The sequence below is a fragment of the Mus caroli genome, chromosome 6 (assembly GCF_900094665.2).
Source record: "Mus caroli chromosome 6, CAROLI_EIJ_v1.1, whole genome shotgun sequence".
Classification (NCBI taxonomy): Eukaryota; Metazoa; Chordata; class Mammalia; order Rodentia; family Muridae; genus Mus; species Mus caroli.
The window spans coordinates 45,128,803-45,147,419 of record NC_034575.1 but is presented as its reverse complement, the minus strand read 5'-3'; the positions used below and the strand labels follow the sequence as shown (position 1 = coordinate 45,147,419).

Here is an 18,617-nt window from a genome sequence, read left to right as displayed (position 1 = left end):
CAGGTTTTCACTCACAGATGTTGGAGACAGGGTATGTTCAGAATTATGGGCTGGTTAGTGAATATAGATAAGAAAAATGTCTATGTTATGAATGGGTGCTAGAATCTTGTGTGCCTGTGTGTGCACATGCGCGCGCGCGCGCGCACACACACACACACACACACACACACACTCTATTCATGCTCATACAAGAGGAAATAGACGGAATAACAGCCAATCTTGAACTTTTGTCACAGTAAATGATTAGCCATTTGACACTGAGTCAATCTCAATTCAATCAACTCCATGGAAATTAGTCACTCTGAAGGAAAAAGTGCTTAACTTGAAAGGGTTCATTCATTACATATCAACAACACTGCAAAGATAACCTTTCTGCCTAAGGTCCAGACCCACTCATTCTCTCATGCCTTCCTTCATTTACTTAGCAGGGAGCGTTATGTTCTTACAGTAATCCATGTGTACTTTGTAGGTTATAGGCAACAAAAATATCCACCACCATAAAATAGATTGAAGATTATATATATATATATATATATATATGTATATATATATATATACACACATATTATATATATATATATATATATATAATTTCATGATCTGAATATAAACAAAGATTTACTCTCTCCCCCTCCAAATAAAAAGTGACAAAATGACTCAGTGTGTAAAGCACTTGCCACCAAATTAATAACCTGAGTTCAATCTCCCAAAACAGGGAGTATCCAGGTCAGTTCCAAACTGACTTCTCTATGTCCTGCAGCTTATGTGTATGGTGTTTTCAGAAGGTGGGCCTTTTTCATTTAGTTATGGTGGGTGGCTAAAAGTAACCCAATGCTTGCACTTCTCTGGGTACCTCTGGGGCCTCCTTGACAAACAGCTTTCTTTATAACAGGACCCTTAAGTCTCACGTAATTCATGCAAATGAAATACATAAACTGGTGCACCTAAAGTTTGTGGTAGATACTGCATGACAGAGAGATGAAATTGAATAATATATAGAATAGCCTAGCCAAGAGGACTATAACACATTAGGAAGCAATTGATGGGAAGGTCCACTTTCCTGAGTATATACCTGCTGTCTGGCTCTTGGGCAGGGGGATGGTTTGCATTTATGGACCTATGTTCATGTGTGTCTTAGACTTAGATAAGATACATTAATGAAGATTGTGATCACAATCTTCATTAATGTATGTTGTGGCCTCTCTGTAAGAAAGGAATAGACACACCTTGCTGCGTTGTATTTACTAATACCAATGTTAACTTTCCAAAAGGGTTCTCATTGTCTTCAAAGACCCCTGAGACTACGCAACCACTCTGCTTCTGTCCAAGTTTCCAAGGCCAGAAACCTCAGACTAAGACAAGGGAGCCATACACTCGCATGCAACTGCTGATTAAGTACTAAATTATTATACCAAGTGGGAACTTGGAAACTATTACCTTCTTTGTAGAACAACCAATAAATGAATCACCAATTCTTCTCCTCGCACCCACTTCATGAATATAAATTATTCGATGCTGAGCAAAACTTCTTTTATAATTGTCAAAAGGTACTATTTGAGCGTATTTTAAGAATCACTAAATATTAATAAAAAGGGAGGGAAATGCAGAAAGCCTAGACAGCAGAGAGAGACAAATGAGTCAGCTCATCACTGTTGCTGTGAGCAGAACGCCAGCCTTACAGACAAAGGAAGACTTCAGAACTATTACATGGTACTATTTAAAACATGTGCTACCTGTATAATAGGCTGGAGAAGAGCTAGTCAATTGATGATGGGATCTTTAATCTATGACTTACATTATCATGATGAATCCTCTATTAATATTAAAGTTGTATCCATCATTCTGGACATATCCCTAGAGAATTTCTAACACGGCCTAGTGGCTACCTTAACGTGTAAGTCACTGCCAGGGAATAGTCCCTGCTTAGAACTTTTTCTACATTCTACCTCTTCTCCATATTTTTTAAGTGAAGAAAGAGAAAAACCCACTCATCCTCCCTTCAGATGACCATGTTGTATTCCCCTCACCAATGCCATCGTTCAGCTGTTCGATATCATCTTCTCCTTTCCCCTTTGTTTGCTGATAGTAAAATTAGCAGCACTAAGGAGTCTACTCTGCAGGCTTAGGAAACTTGGCTCAAGCTGCTCGAACAAGCAATAAATGCTGGCCAGCTTTTATTTTGTAGCTCGTAAAGTGTTGGATTCCATAGCTCAGATTCTTTGGTCGGTGGCCACAGTCTACAAATGTCACATTTCATCAAAATCACTCTAGCAACTGCTGTCCCAGGCATGCCCAGAGGAGAAAGAGGCAGTGATGCCATGCGATCAAAGCAGACAGAGGTCATGCCGGCGGGTACTGACTGCCACGCACAAACAACACTGTTGCCCAGGTTCTCGGATGCAAAGAAAATAATCTGTTCCTCTCCAAATTCAACACACCTGAGATTTGGGCATGAGAAAAGACTAGGTCGGAAATCACTCAGCCGTTTCCTCTCTGGCACAGACTCCACCAGCCTTGCAGCCGGCGTGCAACCCGACTCTTCCTCTAGCCATCCATGGCCACATTCATTATCTCTAAAAGATTGTGGGCATGATCACAGTAGCAGCAGCAGCAGCAGCAGCACAGCCAATAACCCACATGGACCAGGATCTTACTGGGCTGAGGATGCAACCAGCCATGCTGAGCATGTGCTAATGCCCTCTCCATATGGGTCATGGAGAAGCTGATGGGGCCACTGGGCAGACAGCAGGTGGGCTCTGTGTGGCTGCCCCCTCCCCACCTCACAGCTCTGTCCCACTCCAGAATGTGGCCGGCTCACATCAGCTTCACCCCAGAGGCAAAATATGCACCCTCTGCTCAGGTTCCCTCCTGAGGGAGAAGGTCTGCCTGCCTCAGAGCACCCCCAAACTTTCTCTGCCAATTTCTTCAAAGTGGTCAAAAGAGCCTGGTGGAGCAATAACGGGTAGACACTCAGGGAGATATCACCTGACAGATTTTTCATTCAAAAAAACTTTATAAATTTTTAAATCTCACTCTTTCAAAATGAGCCATAAATGGGTCAAATGATATAGAATAGTAAAATGGATGTGATATGAATTCTTTATAATTATGGAAATGGAGCCTTCCTTATTGGTCACATGAGTCACGTAACATGTAATTCCCTGTCTTGGGTTATTAATAATGGATACACAGTTATCAAATTGTTCTAATGAACACTTCTAAAATACTCTCTGTCACTGGAAGCAAATATTTTAGAGCAGACAGATATGCTTGTAGGACTAAACTAGACTATACCATTATTGCTACTCCTTATTTAGGGTAAATGCTGTCAAAAACTGACAGAGAGCAATAAAGCTAACTACCAAAGAGTCTACATGTGCTTATATGTGGGATTACACACAAGACTGTTACTTTTACTATCTCCAAAATAAGGACTCCTTTGTGATCTCCACACAGCTCATTGTACACGGCAGGATGTTTTGGATTGTGTCTGTGAGGAAGACTACCCAAGTGCTGGGCACAGACTGTCAAGTCTGCCAACTTCATAGAAAATGTAACCCTCTTGTTCAAAAAAAAAAAAAAAGCAAGATTTCACAAAATTACTGCTTCATAAAATGACTTGACCTTAATCAGCTCAATAGGCAGAAATGAGAAAAGCCAGTATCACCACTGCAAAGGCAAGGGTGGAAAACATTTTGGAAAGAGGCCCACGTTGAAAAGAGTTTAAGACCATTTAGGGATCAAACCATCTGGTCTTGAAATCCTCAGGTCCGTGCTGCGGATCTGGTGTGAACATAATGCTGGAGACAGGAGCGCCTCCAAATGCCAGAGAGAACGGCCTGAGCCAGGATTTCCACCTGCCAGGAGAGAGAGAGAGCCTTACAGGCCCTGCTCGTGATGGATATATGGAGAAAGAGCTGGGAACTGTGCCCTCTGCCACCCTTGGGGAGGAAGAATCGAAAACTTGTTTTTTTGTTTTGTTTTTACCACCAAAGCCCCATGTGAGCTACAAAAATATCACACAAGAACACCTGCTTTGCTGAAACAAAGACCCAAATTGCCCAGAAAAAGCACTATCTACCTTTACCACGCAGCTGGGCTAGAGGGACTTTCTCAGCACCTCTACAGTGAAACAAAGGAACATGACACCAGCAACTGTTTACTTCTGCCTCTGGCACAGTTGTCACCGAGACAGTGGGGAGAAATTGCTTTTCTCTGACTGGAGAACTGGAGTCAGGGAGAAGAGATTTGTCTTTTACTTTTATGCCATCTAGCTGACGAACTTGTGTCCAGTCAGACTGCCTCCCCGGCACGGGCAGTACCACCCAGCCCACTTCTCTCGCAGCCCCACCCAGACACAAGGTCATTCAGAACTGGATAATTTATCTACACTGGGCAGATCAGAGTCCTTCCTTCATGTCTTGAATCTGGACTTGAGAAAGTTAGGGCAGTTTGGAATGAGGTAGCCAAAACTGCGAATATGTAAACTTATGAAATGTTGGAAAAAAATGGATAGGTATTTTCTTTTAAATCTAGAAAGTAGACAGATGTTAGGGTAGAAATGTGACTTTAAGAGAAAGACCTGAGAGTGATTTGAATCCTTGGCTCCAGGTATTCTACAGTCCCCAGTCCCATTCATAAGGCATCCCAGGGTCTTTATAATAAACTCTTGGTTTTGCTTGAAATCTCTGTAAAATGTAATCCAGGACACATGGATAAACTGTCAGGAAAAGAAGAGCTTCATTCCTCAGCGGTGCCAATAAGAAACTTTTAACCACAAAACGTTTGTAAGAATTGCAAAGTGCTCAACAAGCCAGAAGCTCCGACATGAACCTCCAGTGATATCTCTCCGTCTTTCCTCACTCTGTCACACCTGGGCTGCATAGTAGGGCTTCCCTGAGTCTCTCTGTCCTGGAACAGAATAAATTATATGTGAAGGGATTTTGGAGGGATAAGAATAAACAAATCAACCTGAAGTCTATGAAGACATAGGAAGTACTCCAACTGCTCTAAGTCAAGAGGTTGGAAGATGAAGTGTGGATGGATAGTTCACTTAGCATCTACATCACTTTGGATGCTCCCAGATCAGCTGTCTCTGTCTCTCTGTCCGTCAGCCAAGGCCCACCATTCTAAAGATGCTCTGAGTCAGTCACATCTGGATTTGTAAGAGACTCCATAGAGCTGGCCATGTACCTAAATACGCTCTGAACTAAAACCTTTTCCAGTTTATTTTTCTTTCTATTACACCCTCTCAAGAGGGAAATAGCAACTCTCTTAGTCTTGCCAATTTAAAACCCAGTATGGAACTAAACCTATTAGGTATATTTAATGAGGATTATATTGACATTTATTTCAGACATCTAATCTCAGTTAATACAAAATCTGGATCCAGCCTAGATCCAGAGGATTGTCGGGGGTGGTGAGGGGGGAACTTTTAATTGAATTTATGCCAGAGTCACAGTACATTTTAGAAGTGCTACATGCACATCCAAAATCATTTTGATTGAATTTTTCTGGGTTTTTGCTTGTTTATTTGTTTGGAATTGTCATTTTATTTATTTATCATGGAACTGCCTGACTTTCAACCAACAGATCTGCCCTGCTGTGGCTCCTGGCACATCATGAACTCGTCTTGTGGAAGTAACACAGATGGGATCAGCAAAACCTTCCTCCTTGTTGAAGTCTAGTCACTATGGCTCAAGTGACAGAAGGAGCCATGAGGTTTCCACAGGATTCTCATAGGCAGAGTGGAGAGTCAGGTGCAATGACCAAAACCAAAATGCTGGCAGAAGGCAAAAGAGAGCCAAAACTCCAGAGTGTGGACCCACAGTGGCCAACGCCAGATCCACTTCTGAGCAACAGAGCCTAGAGAAGCATGGCTGCTGGGGACCTTTACAGAAACTCCTACCCCACCACTCAGAAGAACAGGAAGAATAGGACCAGACTAGGAAGAGAAATCCCAAGCCTTCCAGAGGAAAGAGCATCTAGGAAGTCTGCGTTAGTCATGATGCCCCTTCACATTAGCTACTCATTTGCCCTTGCATCCATGTTTGAGACCGGAAGCCAGTTGTGCTTTCAAACGTCCTCTGCAGCTCGTATCACTGTAGGTTTAAGCAACAAACTCTCTTCTCAGAGACAGTCTGGCTAAGCCAGTGAGAAAGGGTACCCTACGGCTCAGGCAAGGGTCTTTCCTACAGTATTCAAAGCCACATCTTTTTATGAAAACAAATCACTGCTTTAAAGGAACATTCTGCATTTAAAGCAGAGCACTTCTAAAGACCACAAGAATAAATTAAACAAAATGTTGAAAAGGTATACGCTAACATTTTTAAGGACTGGCAAACAGGTCAGCGGTTAAAGGCACTCATTTTACTAGCCTGAGTAACTCAGTTTGATCCCCAGAACTCTAGGAAGAAGGCGAGAACCAACTCCTCTAAGTTGTCCTCTGACCTTAACACATACCCCGTGGCATGTAAATGCACACACATGCACATGTATACCGATAGATAAAAAATATTAAATTACATGTGATCCCACTCAAGTTGGAATGAGATGGCTGCTTGCATATATATAAAGCAAAACAGGCTAAAAATAATTCTAGTACAACTGCTATTTCCTATATTTGTGTAAAAGCTACGGGTTATTTTAACTAAACATCTGGTCTTCGTCCCTCATGGTAAAAACCCTGAATTTTCTTGAGTCTTTGGCAAGAGGCACCAGAACCCCATGCCAAGCCAGTAAAAATCACACATTCTTCCCAAGAGGAAAAAAATGTCAATAAAATGAAACACTGAAAAAAATGTCAAAGCTCAACTAGGAGAGCTGCGGTGGCTGCCTCCTAATCAGCCTTGCAAATTGTTTTAAATTTTTTACATTCCACTACTTGGAAGATCTAATACTGGAGGTTTATTCAATATATTGCTCTTCAAAAAAAAAAATCTCCTTCCAACATGGGCATTCAGCCCATTATTCAGGCTCCTAGAATAAATCACGTGAATTAATTTTTATAAATATTTAATGTCTATTCTTGCATCGTACAAATTGATTCTTTAGGTTACTTCAAATAGAGTTGAATTTTGACATTTCTCACTACATGGAGAAATAATCTTGGTCTCACACTCGCCTTAGCACCTGCCGGGGTCTGGCACTGGCATCTGTCATAGAGAAAGCTGAGAAATAAATACAGTCTTGCCATCAACATATGACAAGCTCATTATAACAAGAGACTCATAAATCTCAAAGCAAAGGGAGTACCTTTACATATTTAAATAATAATTTTATACAGTTTGTATATGGTGCTTTGGAACAAAGGCAGGTATTTTTTCCTCTCTCTGCCATATATAACATTAAAATGAGACATAGCATAACACCACCTCCCATCCTGCTCTAAAGGGGCCAAAAGTTAACAGATTTGCAAAATACTTTGGAAACATGAAACACAAAATAGGAGTCTAATACCCATAAGCTCTTCTGTGTAACTCAGCAATTGGATTTTGCTTAGGTAGGAAGAAATAAACATTGGAGAAAGGCAAATGGCCCAGAATGAGATGGCAAGATTGGGGGTTAGGAACAGAGCTCCACTCCCAGGTTCCTTTGGGTGTTAAAATTGGCCACCCTAGAACAGACATCTCTCATAGCCTCAGGAAGCATGAGCTATGAGTAAAGTAAGATGCTCCTTCAACATAGGGTTTAAAATGTGTCCAACCCACGGCACACGAACAACTTCTTATCCAAACACTTTACTAGAAGCCCAGCTAGATCAGCCCCTTTAAACTCAGGTCACTTCAATTCCCCTGGTAGGAATTATTTGGTCTCCATTGACTACTACTTGCCAGGAGCAGAAAGTATAGGCATAGAGAGATAGTAAGCAAAGAGCCTTCGCCACCCCATGGGAGCCCCTGCAGCACTGTCAGGAAGCCATCCTTGGGGCTGCACCGAGCCTTTTGTCTGAATAGAACAGATTCCCATCAACTCAGCAAGATCCACTGGAGCAGAGTGATCTTCTTCTCAAGGTGTATGATTACTGCAACAGAGCAAGCCTAGCGGATTGACAGCAGAGTTCAGTGGCAGAACATTTGACCAGGATTCACAAAGTACTTCCAAGTGTTCTTGGCAGGCAGTGAATACTTAAAACATTGCCCACTATTGAGTACAATGCTCAAACCTAGAGACGACAGCGCAAGCTGTACAGTAGGATGTGGGAACAAATGGAAGGGAGTAGCCAGGGCTGTCATGGGAGAGTCTGGCTCAGATTGCTGGGTGGGTGGTAATGAAGGTACAAGTTACTAACTGTGGCTTAGCTCCCATCTATCTTCCAGCACACGGTGTGAGGCCATGGCACCAACCCAGTTACGCTCTTTCTTTTGAAGGAGGCACCTGGCACTGGAAAGACTCTGGCTCCAGGGTCATCTGCTCCTTAGCTTTCACAACCACGGCTGCCATTGGTGCATGTGAGGGATACCATGATGCCCAGTGGAAAATTCCCAGGAGTCTCACAGATATCCCAGTTTTTTCACCTACACCCAGACTGTCTCAGGCTTGCCGTGTGGACAAACACTGCCCCGGGGATGGTGACAAATTTCTCTGCCATTTACATCTTCTCCAATATGATGAGACAGTTTGCTCTCTCTCTCACCATGTTCTGCCTCACCCCTAGCACATGCATTTTCCCCTTTAAAATTAAGCCTCTGGGGTGGGTGAAGTGAGTTAGAAGGTAAAGGCACTTGTTACCTGAGTGATTCCCCAAGACCTGAACTGCAGCCATGCTGTCGTCTGACCTCCATACATGGGCTGTGACATGAACACACACACACACACACACACACACACACAATTTTTTTAAAAAATTAAATAGAACTTAAAAGTGAAACATGTACCTGAATAATACAAGCTAGCAAGAAAAAAAAACTAAATGTGTCTGTATATATTATCAAGAAATCCCCAGAGTACGAAATCTATATGTATATATGCAGTGGTACATTTCACTAAAGGTATATCCGATAGTGTGGTTCTCTCTCTGTTAAAATTCTTGATGCTGAACAAAAACTATGGTGGAAAAACAGCCAACTTCCATTTTAATAGAGGCAAGCCTTGTTGGCCAAGTTCACGCCCTAGAAAAGGTGGAAGGCACCAGATGGGGTTTCTAAAATTGGATTTGTGTCTAGTCCTTTTCAAGGAATGTGGTGCATTAACCAGGTCACCGGTTTCAGTTGTGCATAAGGTACTGGCACACTATTATAATTGCACTCCAAACATTGAAACCTAACCTGGTGGAGCAGAAGGGTAGTGAGTTACACAAGCTCCTCAGGATGTCACCTCGATTAACCTCTAACGTGTGTGCCAGTAACTCATGTGTAGCTGAAACCAGAGACCTGCTTAGAGCGCCACATTCTTTGGAGAGGACTAGACACAAACCAAGTTTTAGAAACCCCATCTGGTGCTTTCCACTTTTTCCAGGGTGTGAGCTTGGTCAACAAACTTGCCCCTTGCTTCATCCATTTCTCAAAAGTTTGGACCTACTGACCACAAAAAGAGAAGTTCCATCAGCAGTTTACAAAAGAACAATTTGGAAGAGAAGTGTATTGAATCCTAAGGGAAATTAAACCCAAATAATCCAATAACAGCATTACAAAATTAACACAAGACTATGAATTGAATTAATTGCCTCCTACTGTGGGGATTCTTGGCTACCACAGACCAAAACAAATGAAGCCCTACGAAGTCAACTGCCTTAAGAGAGGTCACGGGCAAGTGACCATGGAGAGTTTATCTACCTACTGCTCTTCTCAACTTCCTGGCTTACTGTAGACATCTTCGGAACAGGGAAAGGTCTTCACTTCTGCCATCCCATGCCTCAGGTTACATACAGAGGTTGGCGAGAGTGCAGAATAACTGCAGACATTTTTGTCAAGTCCCCTCCTATAACCTCTGTGTGGAGGTTGATGGATCTCCATGTAAGGTCTAGTTCTCCTGGGAAGGCAGAAGGTCAGGTGTGACCAGTAGTGGCCTCTCTGGAACAGTGGGTCTAGTGATAAGGCAGGTCTTTAAGAATACCAGTCAGCTTCTCCAAAAGAGACTCACTGTGCTATTTCAGTAAATACACATTTATTTCTATAAATCCTCTTTTAATGCCATGATGTCAGTATGCCTGTGGCAAAGTAAGATTACCTAAATAATATGGGCTCTGGGAGCCACAAACTGAGCACTATGGTGTGACTAACTCATCCCCTGCTAGATTTCTTAACTTAAGGACTTTGAACAGGAAGGTAGGACGTGGCGTCTTTATAGAAATAAAATCCTAGTGATTTATACATATTTGCCAAATTAGACCCTTAGGGCAAATAACAAGGAGGCTGCACAGCCTCCCGAAACACCTACTGAACATTTTCTCTGCAGCTCATCCTCCACATGACAGCTGACATTTACTCTTGGAGCTTTGTAATAACTGAACAACATTTTACAAAAACAATTAATTCATGGCATTTCATTGAGGGTACTATGTGACTTACTTTTTTTTTCACGTTCCTAATTTCGTTTGACATTTTGAAAAGACTATGCCTAACCCTTGTATCTGAATTTTTTAAAGCCCAGCTAGCGTGTATAGAATATTTTCTTTCCTTTTTAAGCTTCCCTCAAAAACTAACAAAAGCACCAAAAACAAAAGATTTCTTGTTTAAGCTCTGAGAAATAAAACATCCTGTTTGTTTAGAATCTTAATGACTGTTTTCCCAATCTTATCTAATTAGGGGAGACTTCATAATGAGGAAAATTCTTTTCAAAGTCAATAGATTTGCAAACACAAACATTGCTGTCTCCCCAGAATGAATTAAGCACATTCCTTGTGTGCATATTTTAGTTACACACTCTAATTATTATTACTACTTAAAATATGTGTCATTTATCTGTTACAGTATAAAACCACCAAGAGTTCCCTTCTTGCAGACTCATAGACACCCGGCTGAACATATTAACCTAATTTAGACTTAGACAAAATGGAAATTATTTCATTAAAACGATTCATTTTATTGACTGTGGCAACTTCAAGCTTCCTAACATCAAACACCTTCTGTACAGATGAGTTCATGATGCCTCATTTTCACAGCAAAGAAGGTGACGGAAAATACTCCCAGGTAAGTTTCAAAGTCTCCCTATTACAACAGATATTCTATACGTACACACGCAAATATAACTGACATTCTAAATCTACACGCTAACATAACTGACATCCTATACATACACACTAACAACTGGCATTCTATACATACACACGCCAATACAACTGATGATCAATACACATGCTCACGTGTGCACATAGATTATTTATCTTGAATCTAATGCTTTTGTAAAGAGTAAGCAATAAGCAATTTTATGCTTTGCTTTAGTTTGGATTTTGGTTTTCTGTCATAGTTTAGCTTTTCTGTGACAACATATGATGTAACTTTGTAAAATTCAGCACAACGGCAACTAGCCTGATGTCTCAATGACAAGTACACCCCACTCAGTGTGTAGTATTTAGCAAGGGGAAGGTGAACGGTACATATCAGTTGACTCAGAGTGCATGCCTGCAATAAAGACACATAGAAATAACATCTGGATGCACAAAGTCGGTATTTTTATTTTCTCCATAGCAATTACAAGCTGGCAAGGATTGAGTTATCTTTAAATCCTGGTAAAATGCTCATCCCTACATCAGGGAAGTGCAGAAAACTCCAAGTTATGTTTATCCTTAGTGTTCATATGTTCTGAAATTTTCTGCTTAGTATGTATCAGTCAGATTATAATCAGAAAAGAATTAATTATCTTTTTGCATGTGGTCCAGTGTTTAGGGTGGAACCAAATCTAACTATTCACTGCACTTTAGGTGGCTCCTATAAAGTCGGATTGTTGGACTTTGGCTCTTCACTGAAAATGTGATTTGTAGTCTAATTAAAGTGCAACTGGTTGTTTGAAACATGTTTTTAGAGTGAAACGCTAAATATAAGGGAATAAAGCAAGCAACTGGATGGGGCAGCCCAGGCCCATCCCCAGACCAGGCGAGATCCAGGTCTGAGGGGCTTTAAAGGGGTAAAACATAAGCACACAGGGGAATGGACGCTTTCTCTAGAGTCGTAATATAAGCATATAAAAATACTTCATAAACAATATGAATCAAAAACCTGAAAGAGAATAACCGCAATAAAATAAACTTTTGCCTTATTTCAATACTTCATTATATTCCTGCTGCTTAAACATACTGCTGCACTCACTATATATTTTTTATTAATATTTTATAGTTGTCTTATAATAGTCAAGGGACAGAGAAACTAGATTGCTTTAAGAAGCTTAATACAGATTATTTATTTTAAAATTCTGCATATAGAAACACAAACTTTGTTTATAGCCAGAGCAAGTCTGCAGATTAAAGTCTAGATTTAAGTTAATTTAGGGTTTAAATCTATGGCTTGTAATAATAATAAATTATTTTAATTCTTGTTTCTAATTATAGCTGAGAGGAATCCCAAAAGGGGAAAAGGAAAGAAGTGTCAGTTTTCAAGAACTAAAAGATTGGGGGCCAAAGAATGTTATTAAGATGAGTCCAGCCCCTGCCAACAAAGTGCCCCACTCAGCAGCCAACCTGCCCCTGAGATTTGGAAGGACCATGGACGAGAAAAGAAGCCCCGCAGCACGGGTCAACATGGAGGCAGGGACCAGGAGCCATTTCCCCAGCCTGCCCCAAAGGTTTGGGAGAACAACAGCCAGAAGCATCCCCAAGACACCGGCTGGTTTGCCACAGAAACCCCTGCACTCACTGGGCTCCAGCGAGATGCTCTATGCCATGATCTGCCAGCATCAAGAAGTTCAGAGTCCTGGTGGAAAGCAACCGAGGTAAGTGTGGGAAAGCTGGTCAGCTGCACGGGCAGAGAATTAAAACCTTGTATCCCGCACTGTCCAAGTGGACGGCTAAGAAAGCTAGCCTCTCACAAGGACAAAGGCAACATCCCATGTAAACAAACCCTGTACATTCAGAGCTCTTCAAAGATGGGAGCAATAAGGCCAAGCCACAAGCAACCATACCATCAAGTCCATGCAATGACAAGATTGCAGATTTCAGCTATGACATATTGTGCAATGTTTCATCTCTCTAAAATAAAAGTCCCACGAGAGAGAATAGTTCTCTGGTTTAGATGACACAACCATCTCAATCAGATGGCAAATGCAGGGACTTCCCTCCAAGAATATTTTGGGGTGGCGAGGGAGATGAATGTGGGTCTCATGCATGCCAGGTAGGTGGATTCCGTTCCTGCTCAATTTCTAAACGAAAGTTTTCAGTGCCTCCTTTTATACACAAACCCTCCTACAGTCATTCCTTGTATTAACTAAAAAGCACTTACTATCCAGTACCTATAAATCATAGTATCAGTTGCTACATAAGATTAGAAGATATTATTTCTAATAGAGACCATATCTTAAGGAAAGTAAAATTCCTGACTTTGGGAAGGGGCTGAAGGACGTAGAGTTGCAGAGTCTGTGACAGTATCAGAGAAGCTGTCTCAGAATACACCTGGCTTAGTGTTTCCGAGAACTTGGGACCCTCTGACTTATATGTTTAGGCTACGTTCCCTTTAATAGACCTTCATTTCTGTAAGCCCCTTCATTTTATCTACTGCCCTACTCTTAGGGCCTAGGCCTGTGACTGCCCCATAGTAACTCCTGCATATTTGAGAGAATCGGTGAATGTTATAAGGGACTAATAAGATCCTGTGGAGGTGGGTGCATCCGTGGGAGGGAACCCAGAGATATTCCCTTGGAGGGTGGGTGGACTCTGAACATGAAGGGATTGTGGGGAGGAGACAGGTCATTTCCAGACTAAAGGCTGAGGAAGAGCGAAGGCCCTGGAGAAGCTGAGCCATGGGGAGGAGAGGGTCCTCTGCAGGAGCAGGAACACGTGAAGAGATCAGGAAAGGGCAGAGGGCAGAAGGTGAGCAAAATGCAGACAAAAGGGGTCCAGACACGGCTTGGGGCCTTAGTCATTAGGTGATGGAGAGTTGCAGGTGTTTTTTGCTGAGGCCCTGGGGCATATAAAATATAATATGGGGTAGGCTTGTACAACTAAGTCAATGGTTAGTGTCCGGAACAAATTCAGAACCCACCAGAATCTTTCATCTCAGCTGCAACCCAAGTCAGCTAAAGTATAACTGATTAATCGCAAGGATGATGTTTTTATTTTTTTATATTATATTTTATTCTTTTTGTGATATCATCTCACAATGTACTTCTGACTGTCCTGGAACTTTCTATGTAAACCAGGCTTGGCTCAGACTCACAGAGATCCACCTGCCTCTGTCTCCCAGCGGCTGAGCCAAGGGCGTGTACGTCTACACTGCGCGTGGGCTGTATTTTGATGTCCTTTTGCTTGCTAGTGCTCCCATAGATGAGAACACTGTCCTGTTACATTTAAGGAGACGAACGTTTGTGGAAACAGATGATGCAGAAAGGAAACCAGAAAAATAGGAAACCTCGAGCCCGACTTCAAGAGGCTACGGAGCTGTGACCTGTGGTCTGAGCAGCTCTGTGGTGTTGACAAGGAAGAGCATCGATGAGTGCCATTATTCCTGTCAGTTTAAGTTATGTTGGTGGTTGTTAAACAGGATCAAGGATGCTTGTAATGTAGACTTGAAGAAACTTTTGTCAGAATAAAACAGTATTGTAAATAAAGAAGTCTCTGGTTAATGAGAGGGAGGGGGAAGGAAGGATGGAGGGAGGGAAGGAGGGAGGGAGGGAGGGAGGGAAGGAGGGAGGGAGGGATAGAGAAGGAGGAAGAAGAGAGACTGAAGCTACAAGACTACACATTATGAAATGTATGCCCCTTCCTCCCTACACCCCAATCCAGCATTGAGCACTTCCTCCTGTTCACTAGGTCTGGAGAAGCCACCTGAGCCTGGCACTTACTCCCCAGTGCCCAGCTCCACCTCCAGCTGCTGAGATGACAGGGACAGAGCTTGGGAAAAACCTTCCAAAGGTACAGAAATGCAGTCAGACTAGGCCAGCTCCTGCTGTCTCATGAAGTTATGAGGCCTGGGCAGGACCTACCTGGGCAGAGCAACTTCCCAGCACCTTGAGTCCTTTCTGCATTTCTCCCATCCTTGTAGTGTAGCATAATGCCCTTAGGTCTTCAGTGTCTGATCATCAAACAGCCTGGTGCCTTTTGACATCAACCCTGGGTTGCATTTTCAGCAACATGGCTAAGAGGATGTTGAGTCTACCTTCACTTCTCTTGCCATAGAGAAAGTCCTATTGGAAGAAGAAGGAGAAAGAGGAGGAGGAGGAGGAGGAGGAGGAGGAGGAGGAGGAGGAGGAAAAAAGAAAAAGAAATCACAAAATGTTTGTATAAAAACACATCTCTTTACTACATGGAGATTCTTCCTGAGTCTGTCTGTCTGTCTGTCTGTCTCTCAGTGTGTGCACACACACACACACAAAACACACAACCATATGCAGTTATGATTGCTTAAAAATTTAAATCATAGGGTGACCTAACAGATAACAAGATAAAGGTTGATAGACATGTAAGTGGACCAAGGTGATGTCGTCCCTTGTGAACATGTTTTCACATTATTTCTCTTCCCCAGGTCACTTTCAGTGATTCTGTGACAGACTAGACACCTCTTGGTGTAACTGTCCAAGACAAAGGGAACCCCGAGGTCATAGCGTGATGAAAGGGAGACCACTGTGAGCTGAGGCCTTTATCTTGTGTCCATAGTCAAAAACTCACCTCCGTGTATCCCTCTGCTCCTCGTTTAAAACTTCAAGGCTTTGATCTGATGGAAAACTGTCTGCCCACTCCTCAACTAACAATCTATACATGCAGCAGAACCGAACTAAAACGCACGGTGATCCGACCTCAGTCCTAAGAATATGAAGCTCTTCGTCACTGTAACACGCTCACTGGACAGCTTCTTCTCCGCAGGGGACCCACAGAAAATGATTTTCTTCCCCCCAACCCCCATCAGCCTCCGCTGGGCCTTGTGACTCTCCCACTCCTGCTGGGCAGAGATTCATTAACGATACCCTGGACAGACTCCATAACTTCTTTGGTCACTTCTTGATATTAAAAAACTTTGTCAAGTCCGGGTGAAGGCACCACCCTCATGGCGAAGGCAAATTGTTCCGTCCCTCACAGCTGGCTGGCTGGTGGGTGGGGAAGATCCACAGTGAGAATAGGCATTCAGCTCTTTCCTCTGCCTGAAAACCTCAATGCAGGTGTGGTGGGAGAGGAAAGCCGCTAGAAATCTAGAAAACAGTCTGTCCCCTTCTCCAGAGTGACCAGGTGGGCAAAGGATGATGGGAATTCAGAGTAAGAGATGCTCATACAGTCTGTATGAGGTTGCCATTTCTCACAGTCAGGAAGCGGGACAGAATTTCACACTGCCTGGGTCACTGCCCTGGGGGCTTACATGTGTGCATTTCCCAACTCCCTCTCCCACATTCTCTCTGTACCCTCCTGTTGCCTGGAAGAAAGGCTCGCCCACCTTTCCAGTAAAGACTTGGGGCATAAACGAGACAGGCTACACTGGTCACATAAGTCATGCAAGAACAGGAAAGGCCACCATAGAGCTTAGGCATCCCAAGGAACTACCTGGAAGTCTTATAATCTCCTGATAAACACACCAGTAGTCCAAGAGCACTGATGTGGAAGAGACCAAAGTCCCCTGTTCTCTCTGCTACACAGCAGCCTGTGAGATCTACTAGAGCCAGAACGTTCTGAGAACATTGCCTTTTAATCCCTTGCAGCTGTGCCAACAATTCACTCCCTAAGTTTTTCTGATTGGCTGATTTGGGACTTGGGACAAGGGACTGAGGTGCATAATTTACCCACCAAAGCAGACCTGGCCTCCAGGTTCTCCCAGCATCCCTCAGTCCCTTGTCCCGGGGTCTGAAACTAAACACTCTACTACCTCATCTTTCCTGTTGTTTAACTTCTGCTCTGGGATAGACATATAGTCTCAGGATGGCTTTACTGTCCTTTGCATATCTGTAGTACAACCAATTTAAACGTATCCCTGACTAGCTTACAAATAAATGAGACTTGGACTATGGTTATTTTATGTGGCTTTGACAGTTACTGGGGGGTAACCCCTAATCTACTTTTCTAACTGCTGACCCGGTTACCTTCCCAGCAGTGTACCCCACATACTTGCTGTTTCTCCTGGCCATGTGCTCATGGTTCATCTCCCCTCAAGGTGGCTTCTTCCTCTCCCTCCTGTTCTCTCTCCTTTCTCTACTCCACCCCCAATCAGGTAACTCAAAACTCACCTACCACTAATCCCTCCAGTAATTGACTGTAGCCAATTTTATTTAACCAAGAGTTTTTAATTAAGGAACAAGGTTTGCATGACAAAACTTTACAACTAGGAGAATTTGCTTGTAAGGCCTAGACCTCATGATACAGAATTCTAGCATTATAATCCATAGCAACAAATCAAACCTAAACTGCCCCAGTGCTATCATCTTCCCTGGAGCCTCACCAGCATGGAGCAAATTACAGAATTGTTCTCCTGAACCTCCAAAACTGTGAGTTAAACCATCTCTTTTTTAAAATAAGAAACCGAGTTGGGGGTCTTTTGTTAGAGTAATCGAGAGTAAAACCTGCCCCTTGGAAGGTCATGACCCCTATTACTTCCTACAACACCCCAAAACTAGTGCCAAGCATCCAGCCCATGAATAAGCTTAAACTACCCAGACCACAGCAGTTGGCTTCCAGAGAGCTAAGGGGCAGGCCCACTGCCAGCTCTCTCACCAGCAGGCCTTTGTTGCTTACCTGAGAGTGGCTTCCCAAACCTATGACCTGTGTAGTCTGACAGGGTCCCAGGCTTGATGCTAAAGTTTGGAGGTGACTTAACTGTAATCCTCAAGGGCTCCTGGGTTGGAGGCTAGGTCCCCATTGTGACAGCATGGAGATGTGAGACTACGAGGAAGTTCATAGGTGACTGGGAGTACCACCCGCAAAGGGTGAAAGAAGTATTACTAGGACTCTGGGTGAGTTTGCGTGACCTTAGGTCACACAGACCCAAGACTTGTTTGTGATTGCCTCTTTAGCTCTCTGTCTTACAATTCAGTCACTCACTCCTGCCCAGGAAGGTCCCAACACTGTGTGTGATTGTGGTTAGGATATGAAATGTGCCCCGCAAACTCATGCTTGAGCAGTGATTGAATCATGGGGTACTACCCTCATCAGTGAATTAATCCATCGCCCTGGAGAGTTGTGTGCCAACTTGACACAGGTAGAGTTGTCTGAAAGGAGGGAACCATAATTGAGAAAATGCCTTCATAAAATCCGGCTCAATCTTGATAATTCAGCTATGTATACTCTTTTATTTTTAAATTATTATTTTGTGATACTGAAAAATAAACCCAGGGGCTGGCATGCGCTAGGTACATAGTCTTCCATGTGACTACATCAAGAAAGAGGGTAGAGAAGGGAATTACAGAAATCTTTCCTTGTCCATGGCTGAAAGCTTACCAGATGCTATAGACTTAAAAAAAAAATCAGATCATTGTCTTTCATTATTGTTGCTATTTTTAATTTATTTATTTTATGTGTATGTATGCTTTGCCTACATGTATGTCTGTGTGCCACA

The 18,617-nt window shown here is 42.8% G+C and overlaps 1 protein-coding gene across 1 annotated transcript; it reads left to right on the top strand.

The window, feature by feature from the left end:
• The first annotated feature begins 10,939 nt into the window (after positions 1–10,939).
• Positions 10,940–14,689, top strand: Npvf (neuropeptide VF precursor). The gene is made up of 3 exons (XM_021165817.2): positions 10,940–11,129; positions 12,485–12,864; positions 14,439–14,689. The coding sequence occupies exons 1-3, from the start codon at positions 10,992–10,994 to the stop codon at positions 14,488–14,490; spliced, it is 570 nt and encodes a 189-aa protein (XP_021021476.1). The 5' UTR covers positions 10,940–10,991; the 3' UTR covers positions 14,491–14,689.
• The last annotated feature ends 3,928 nt before the right edge of the window (positions 14,690–18,617 follow it).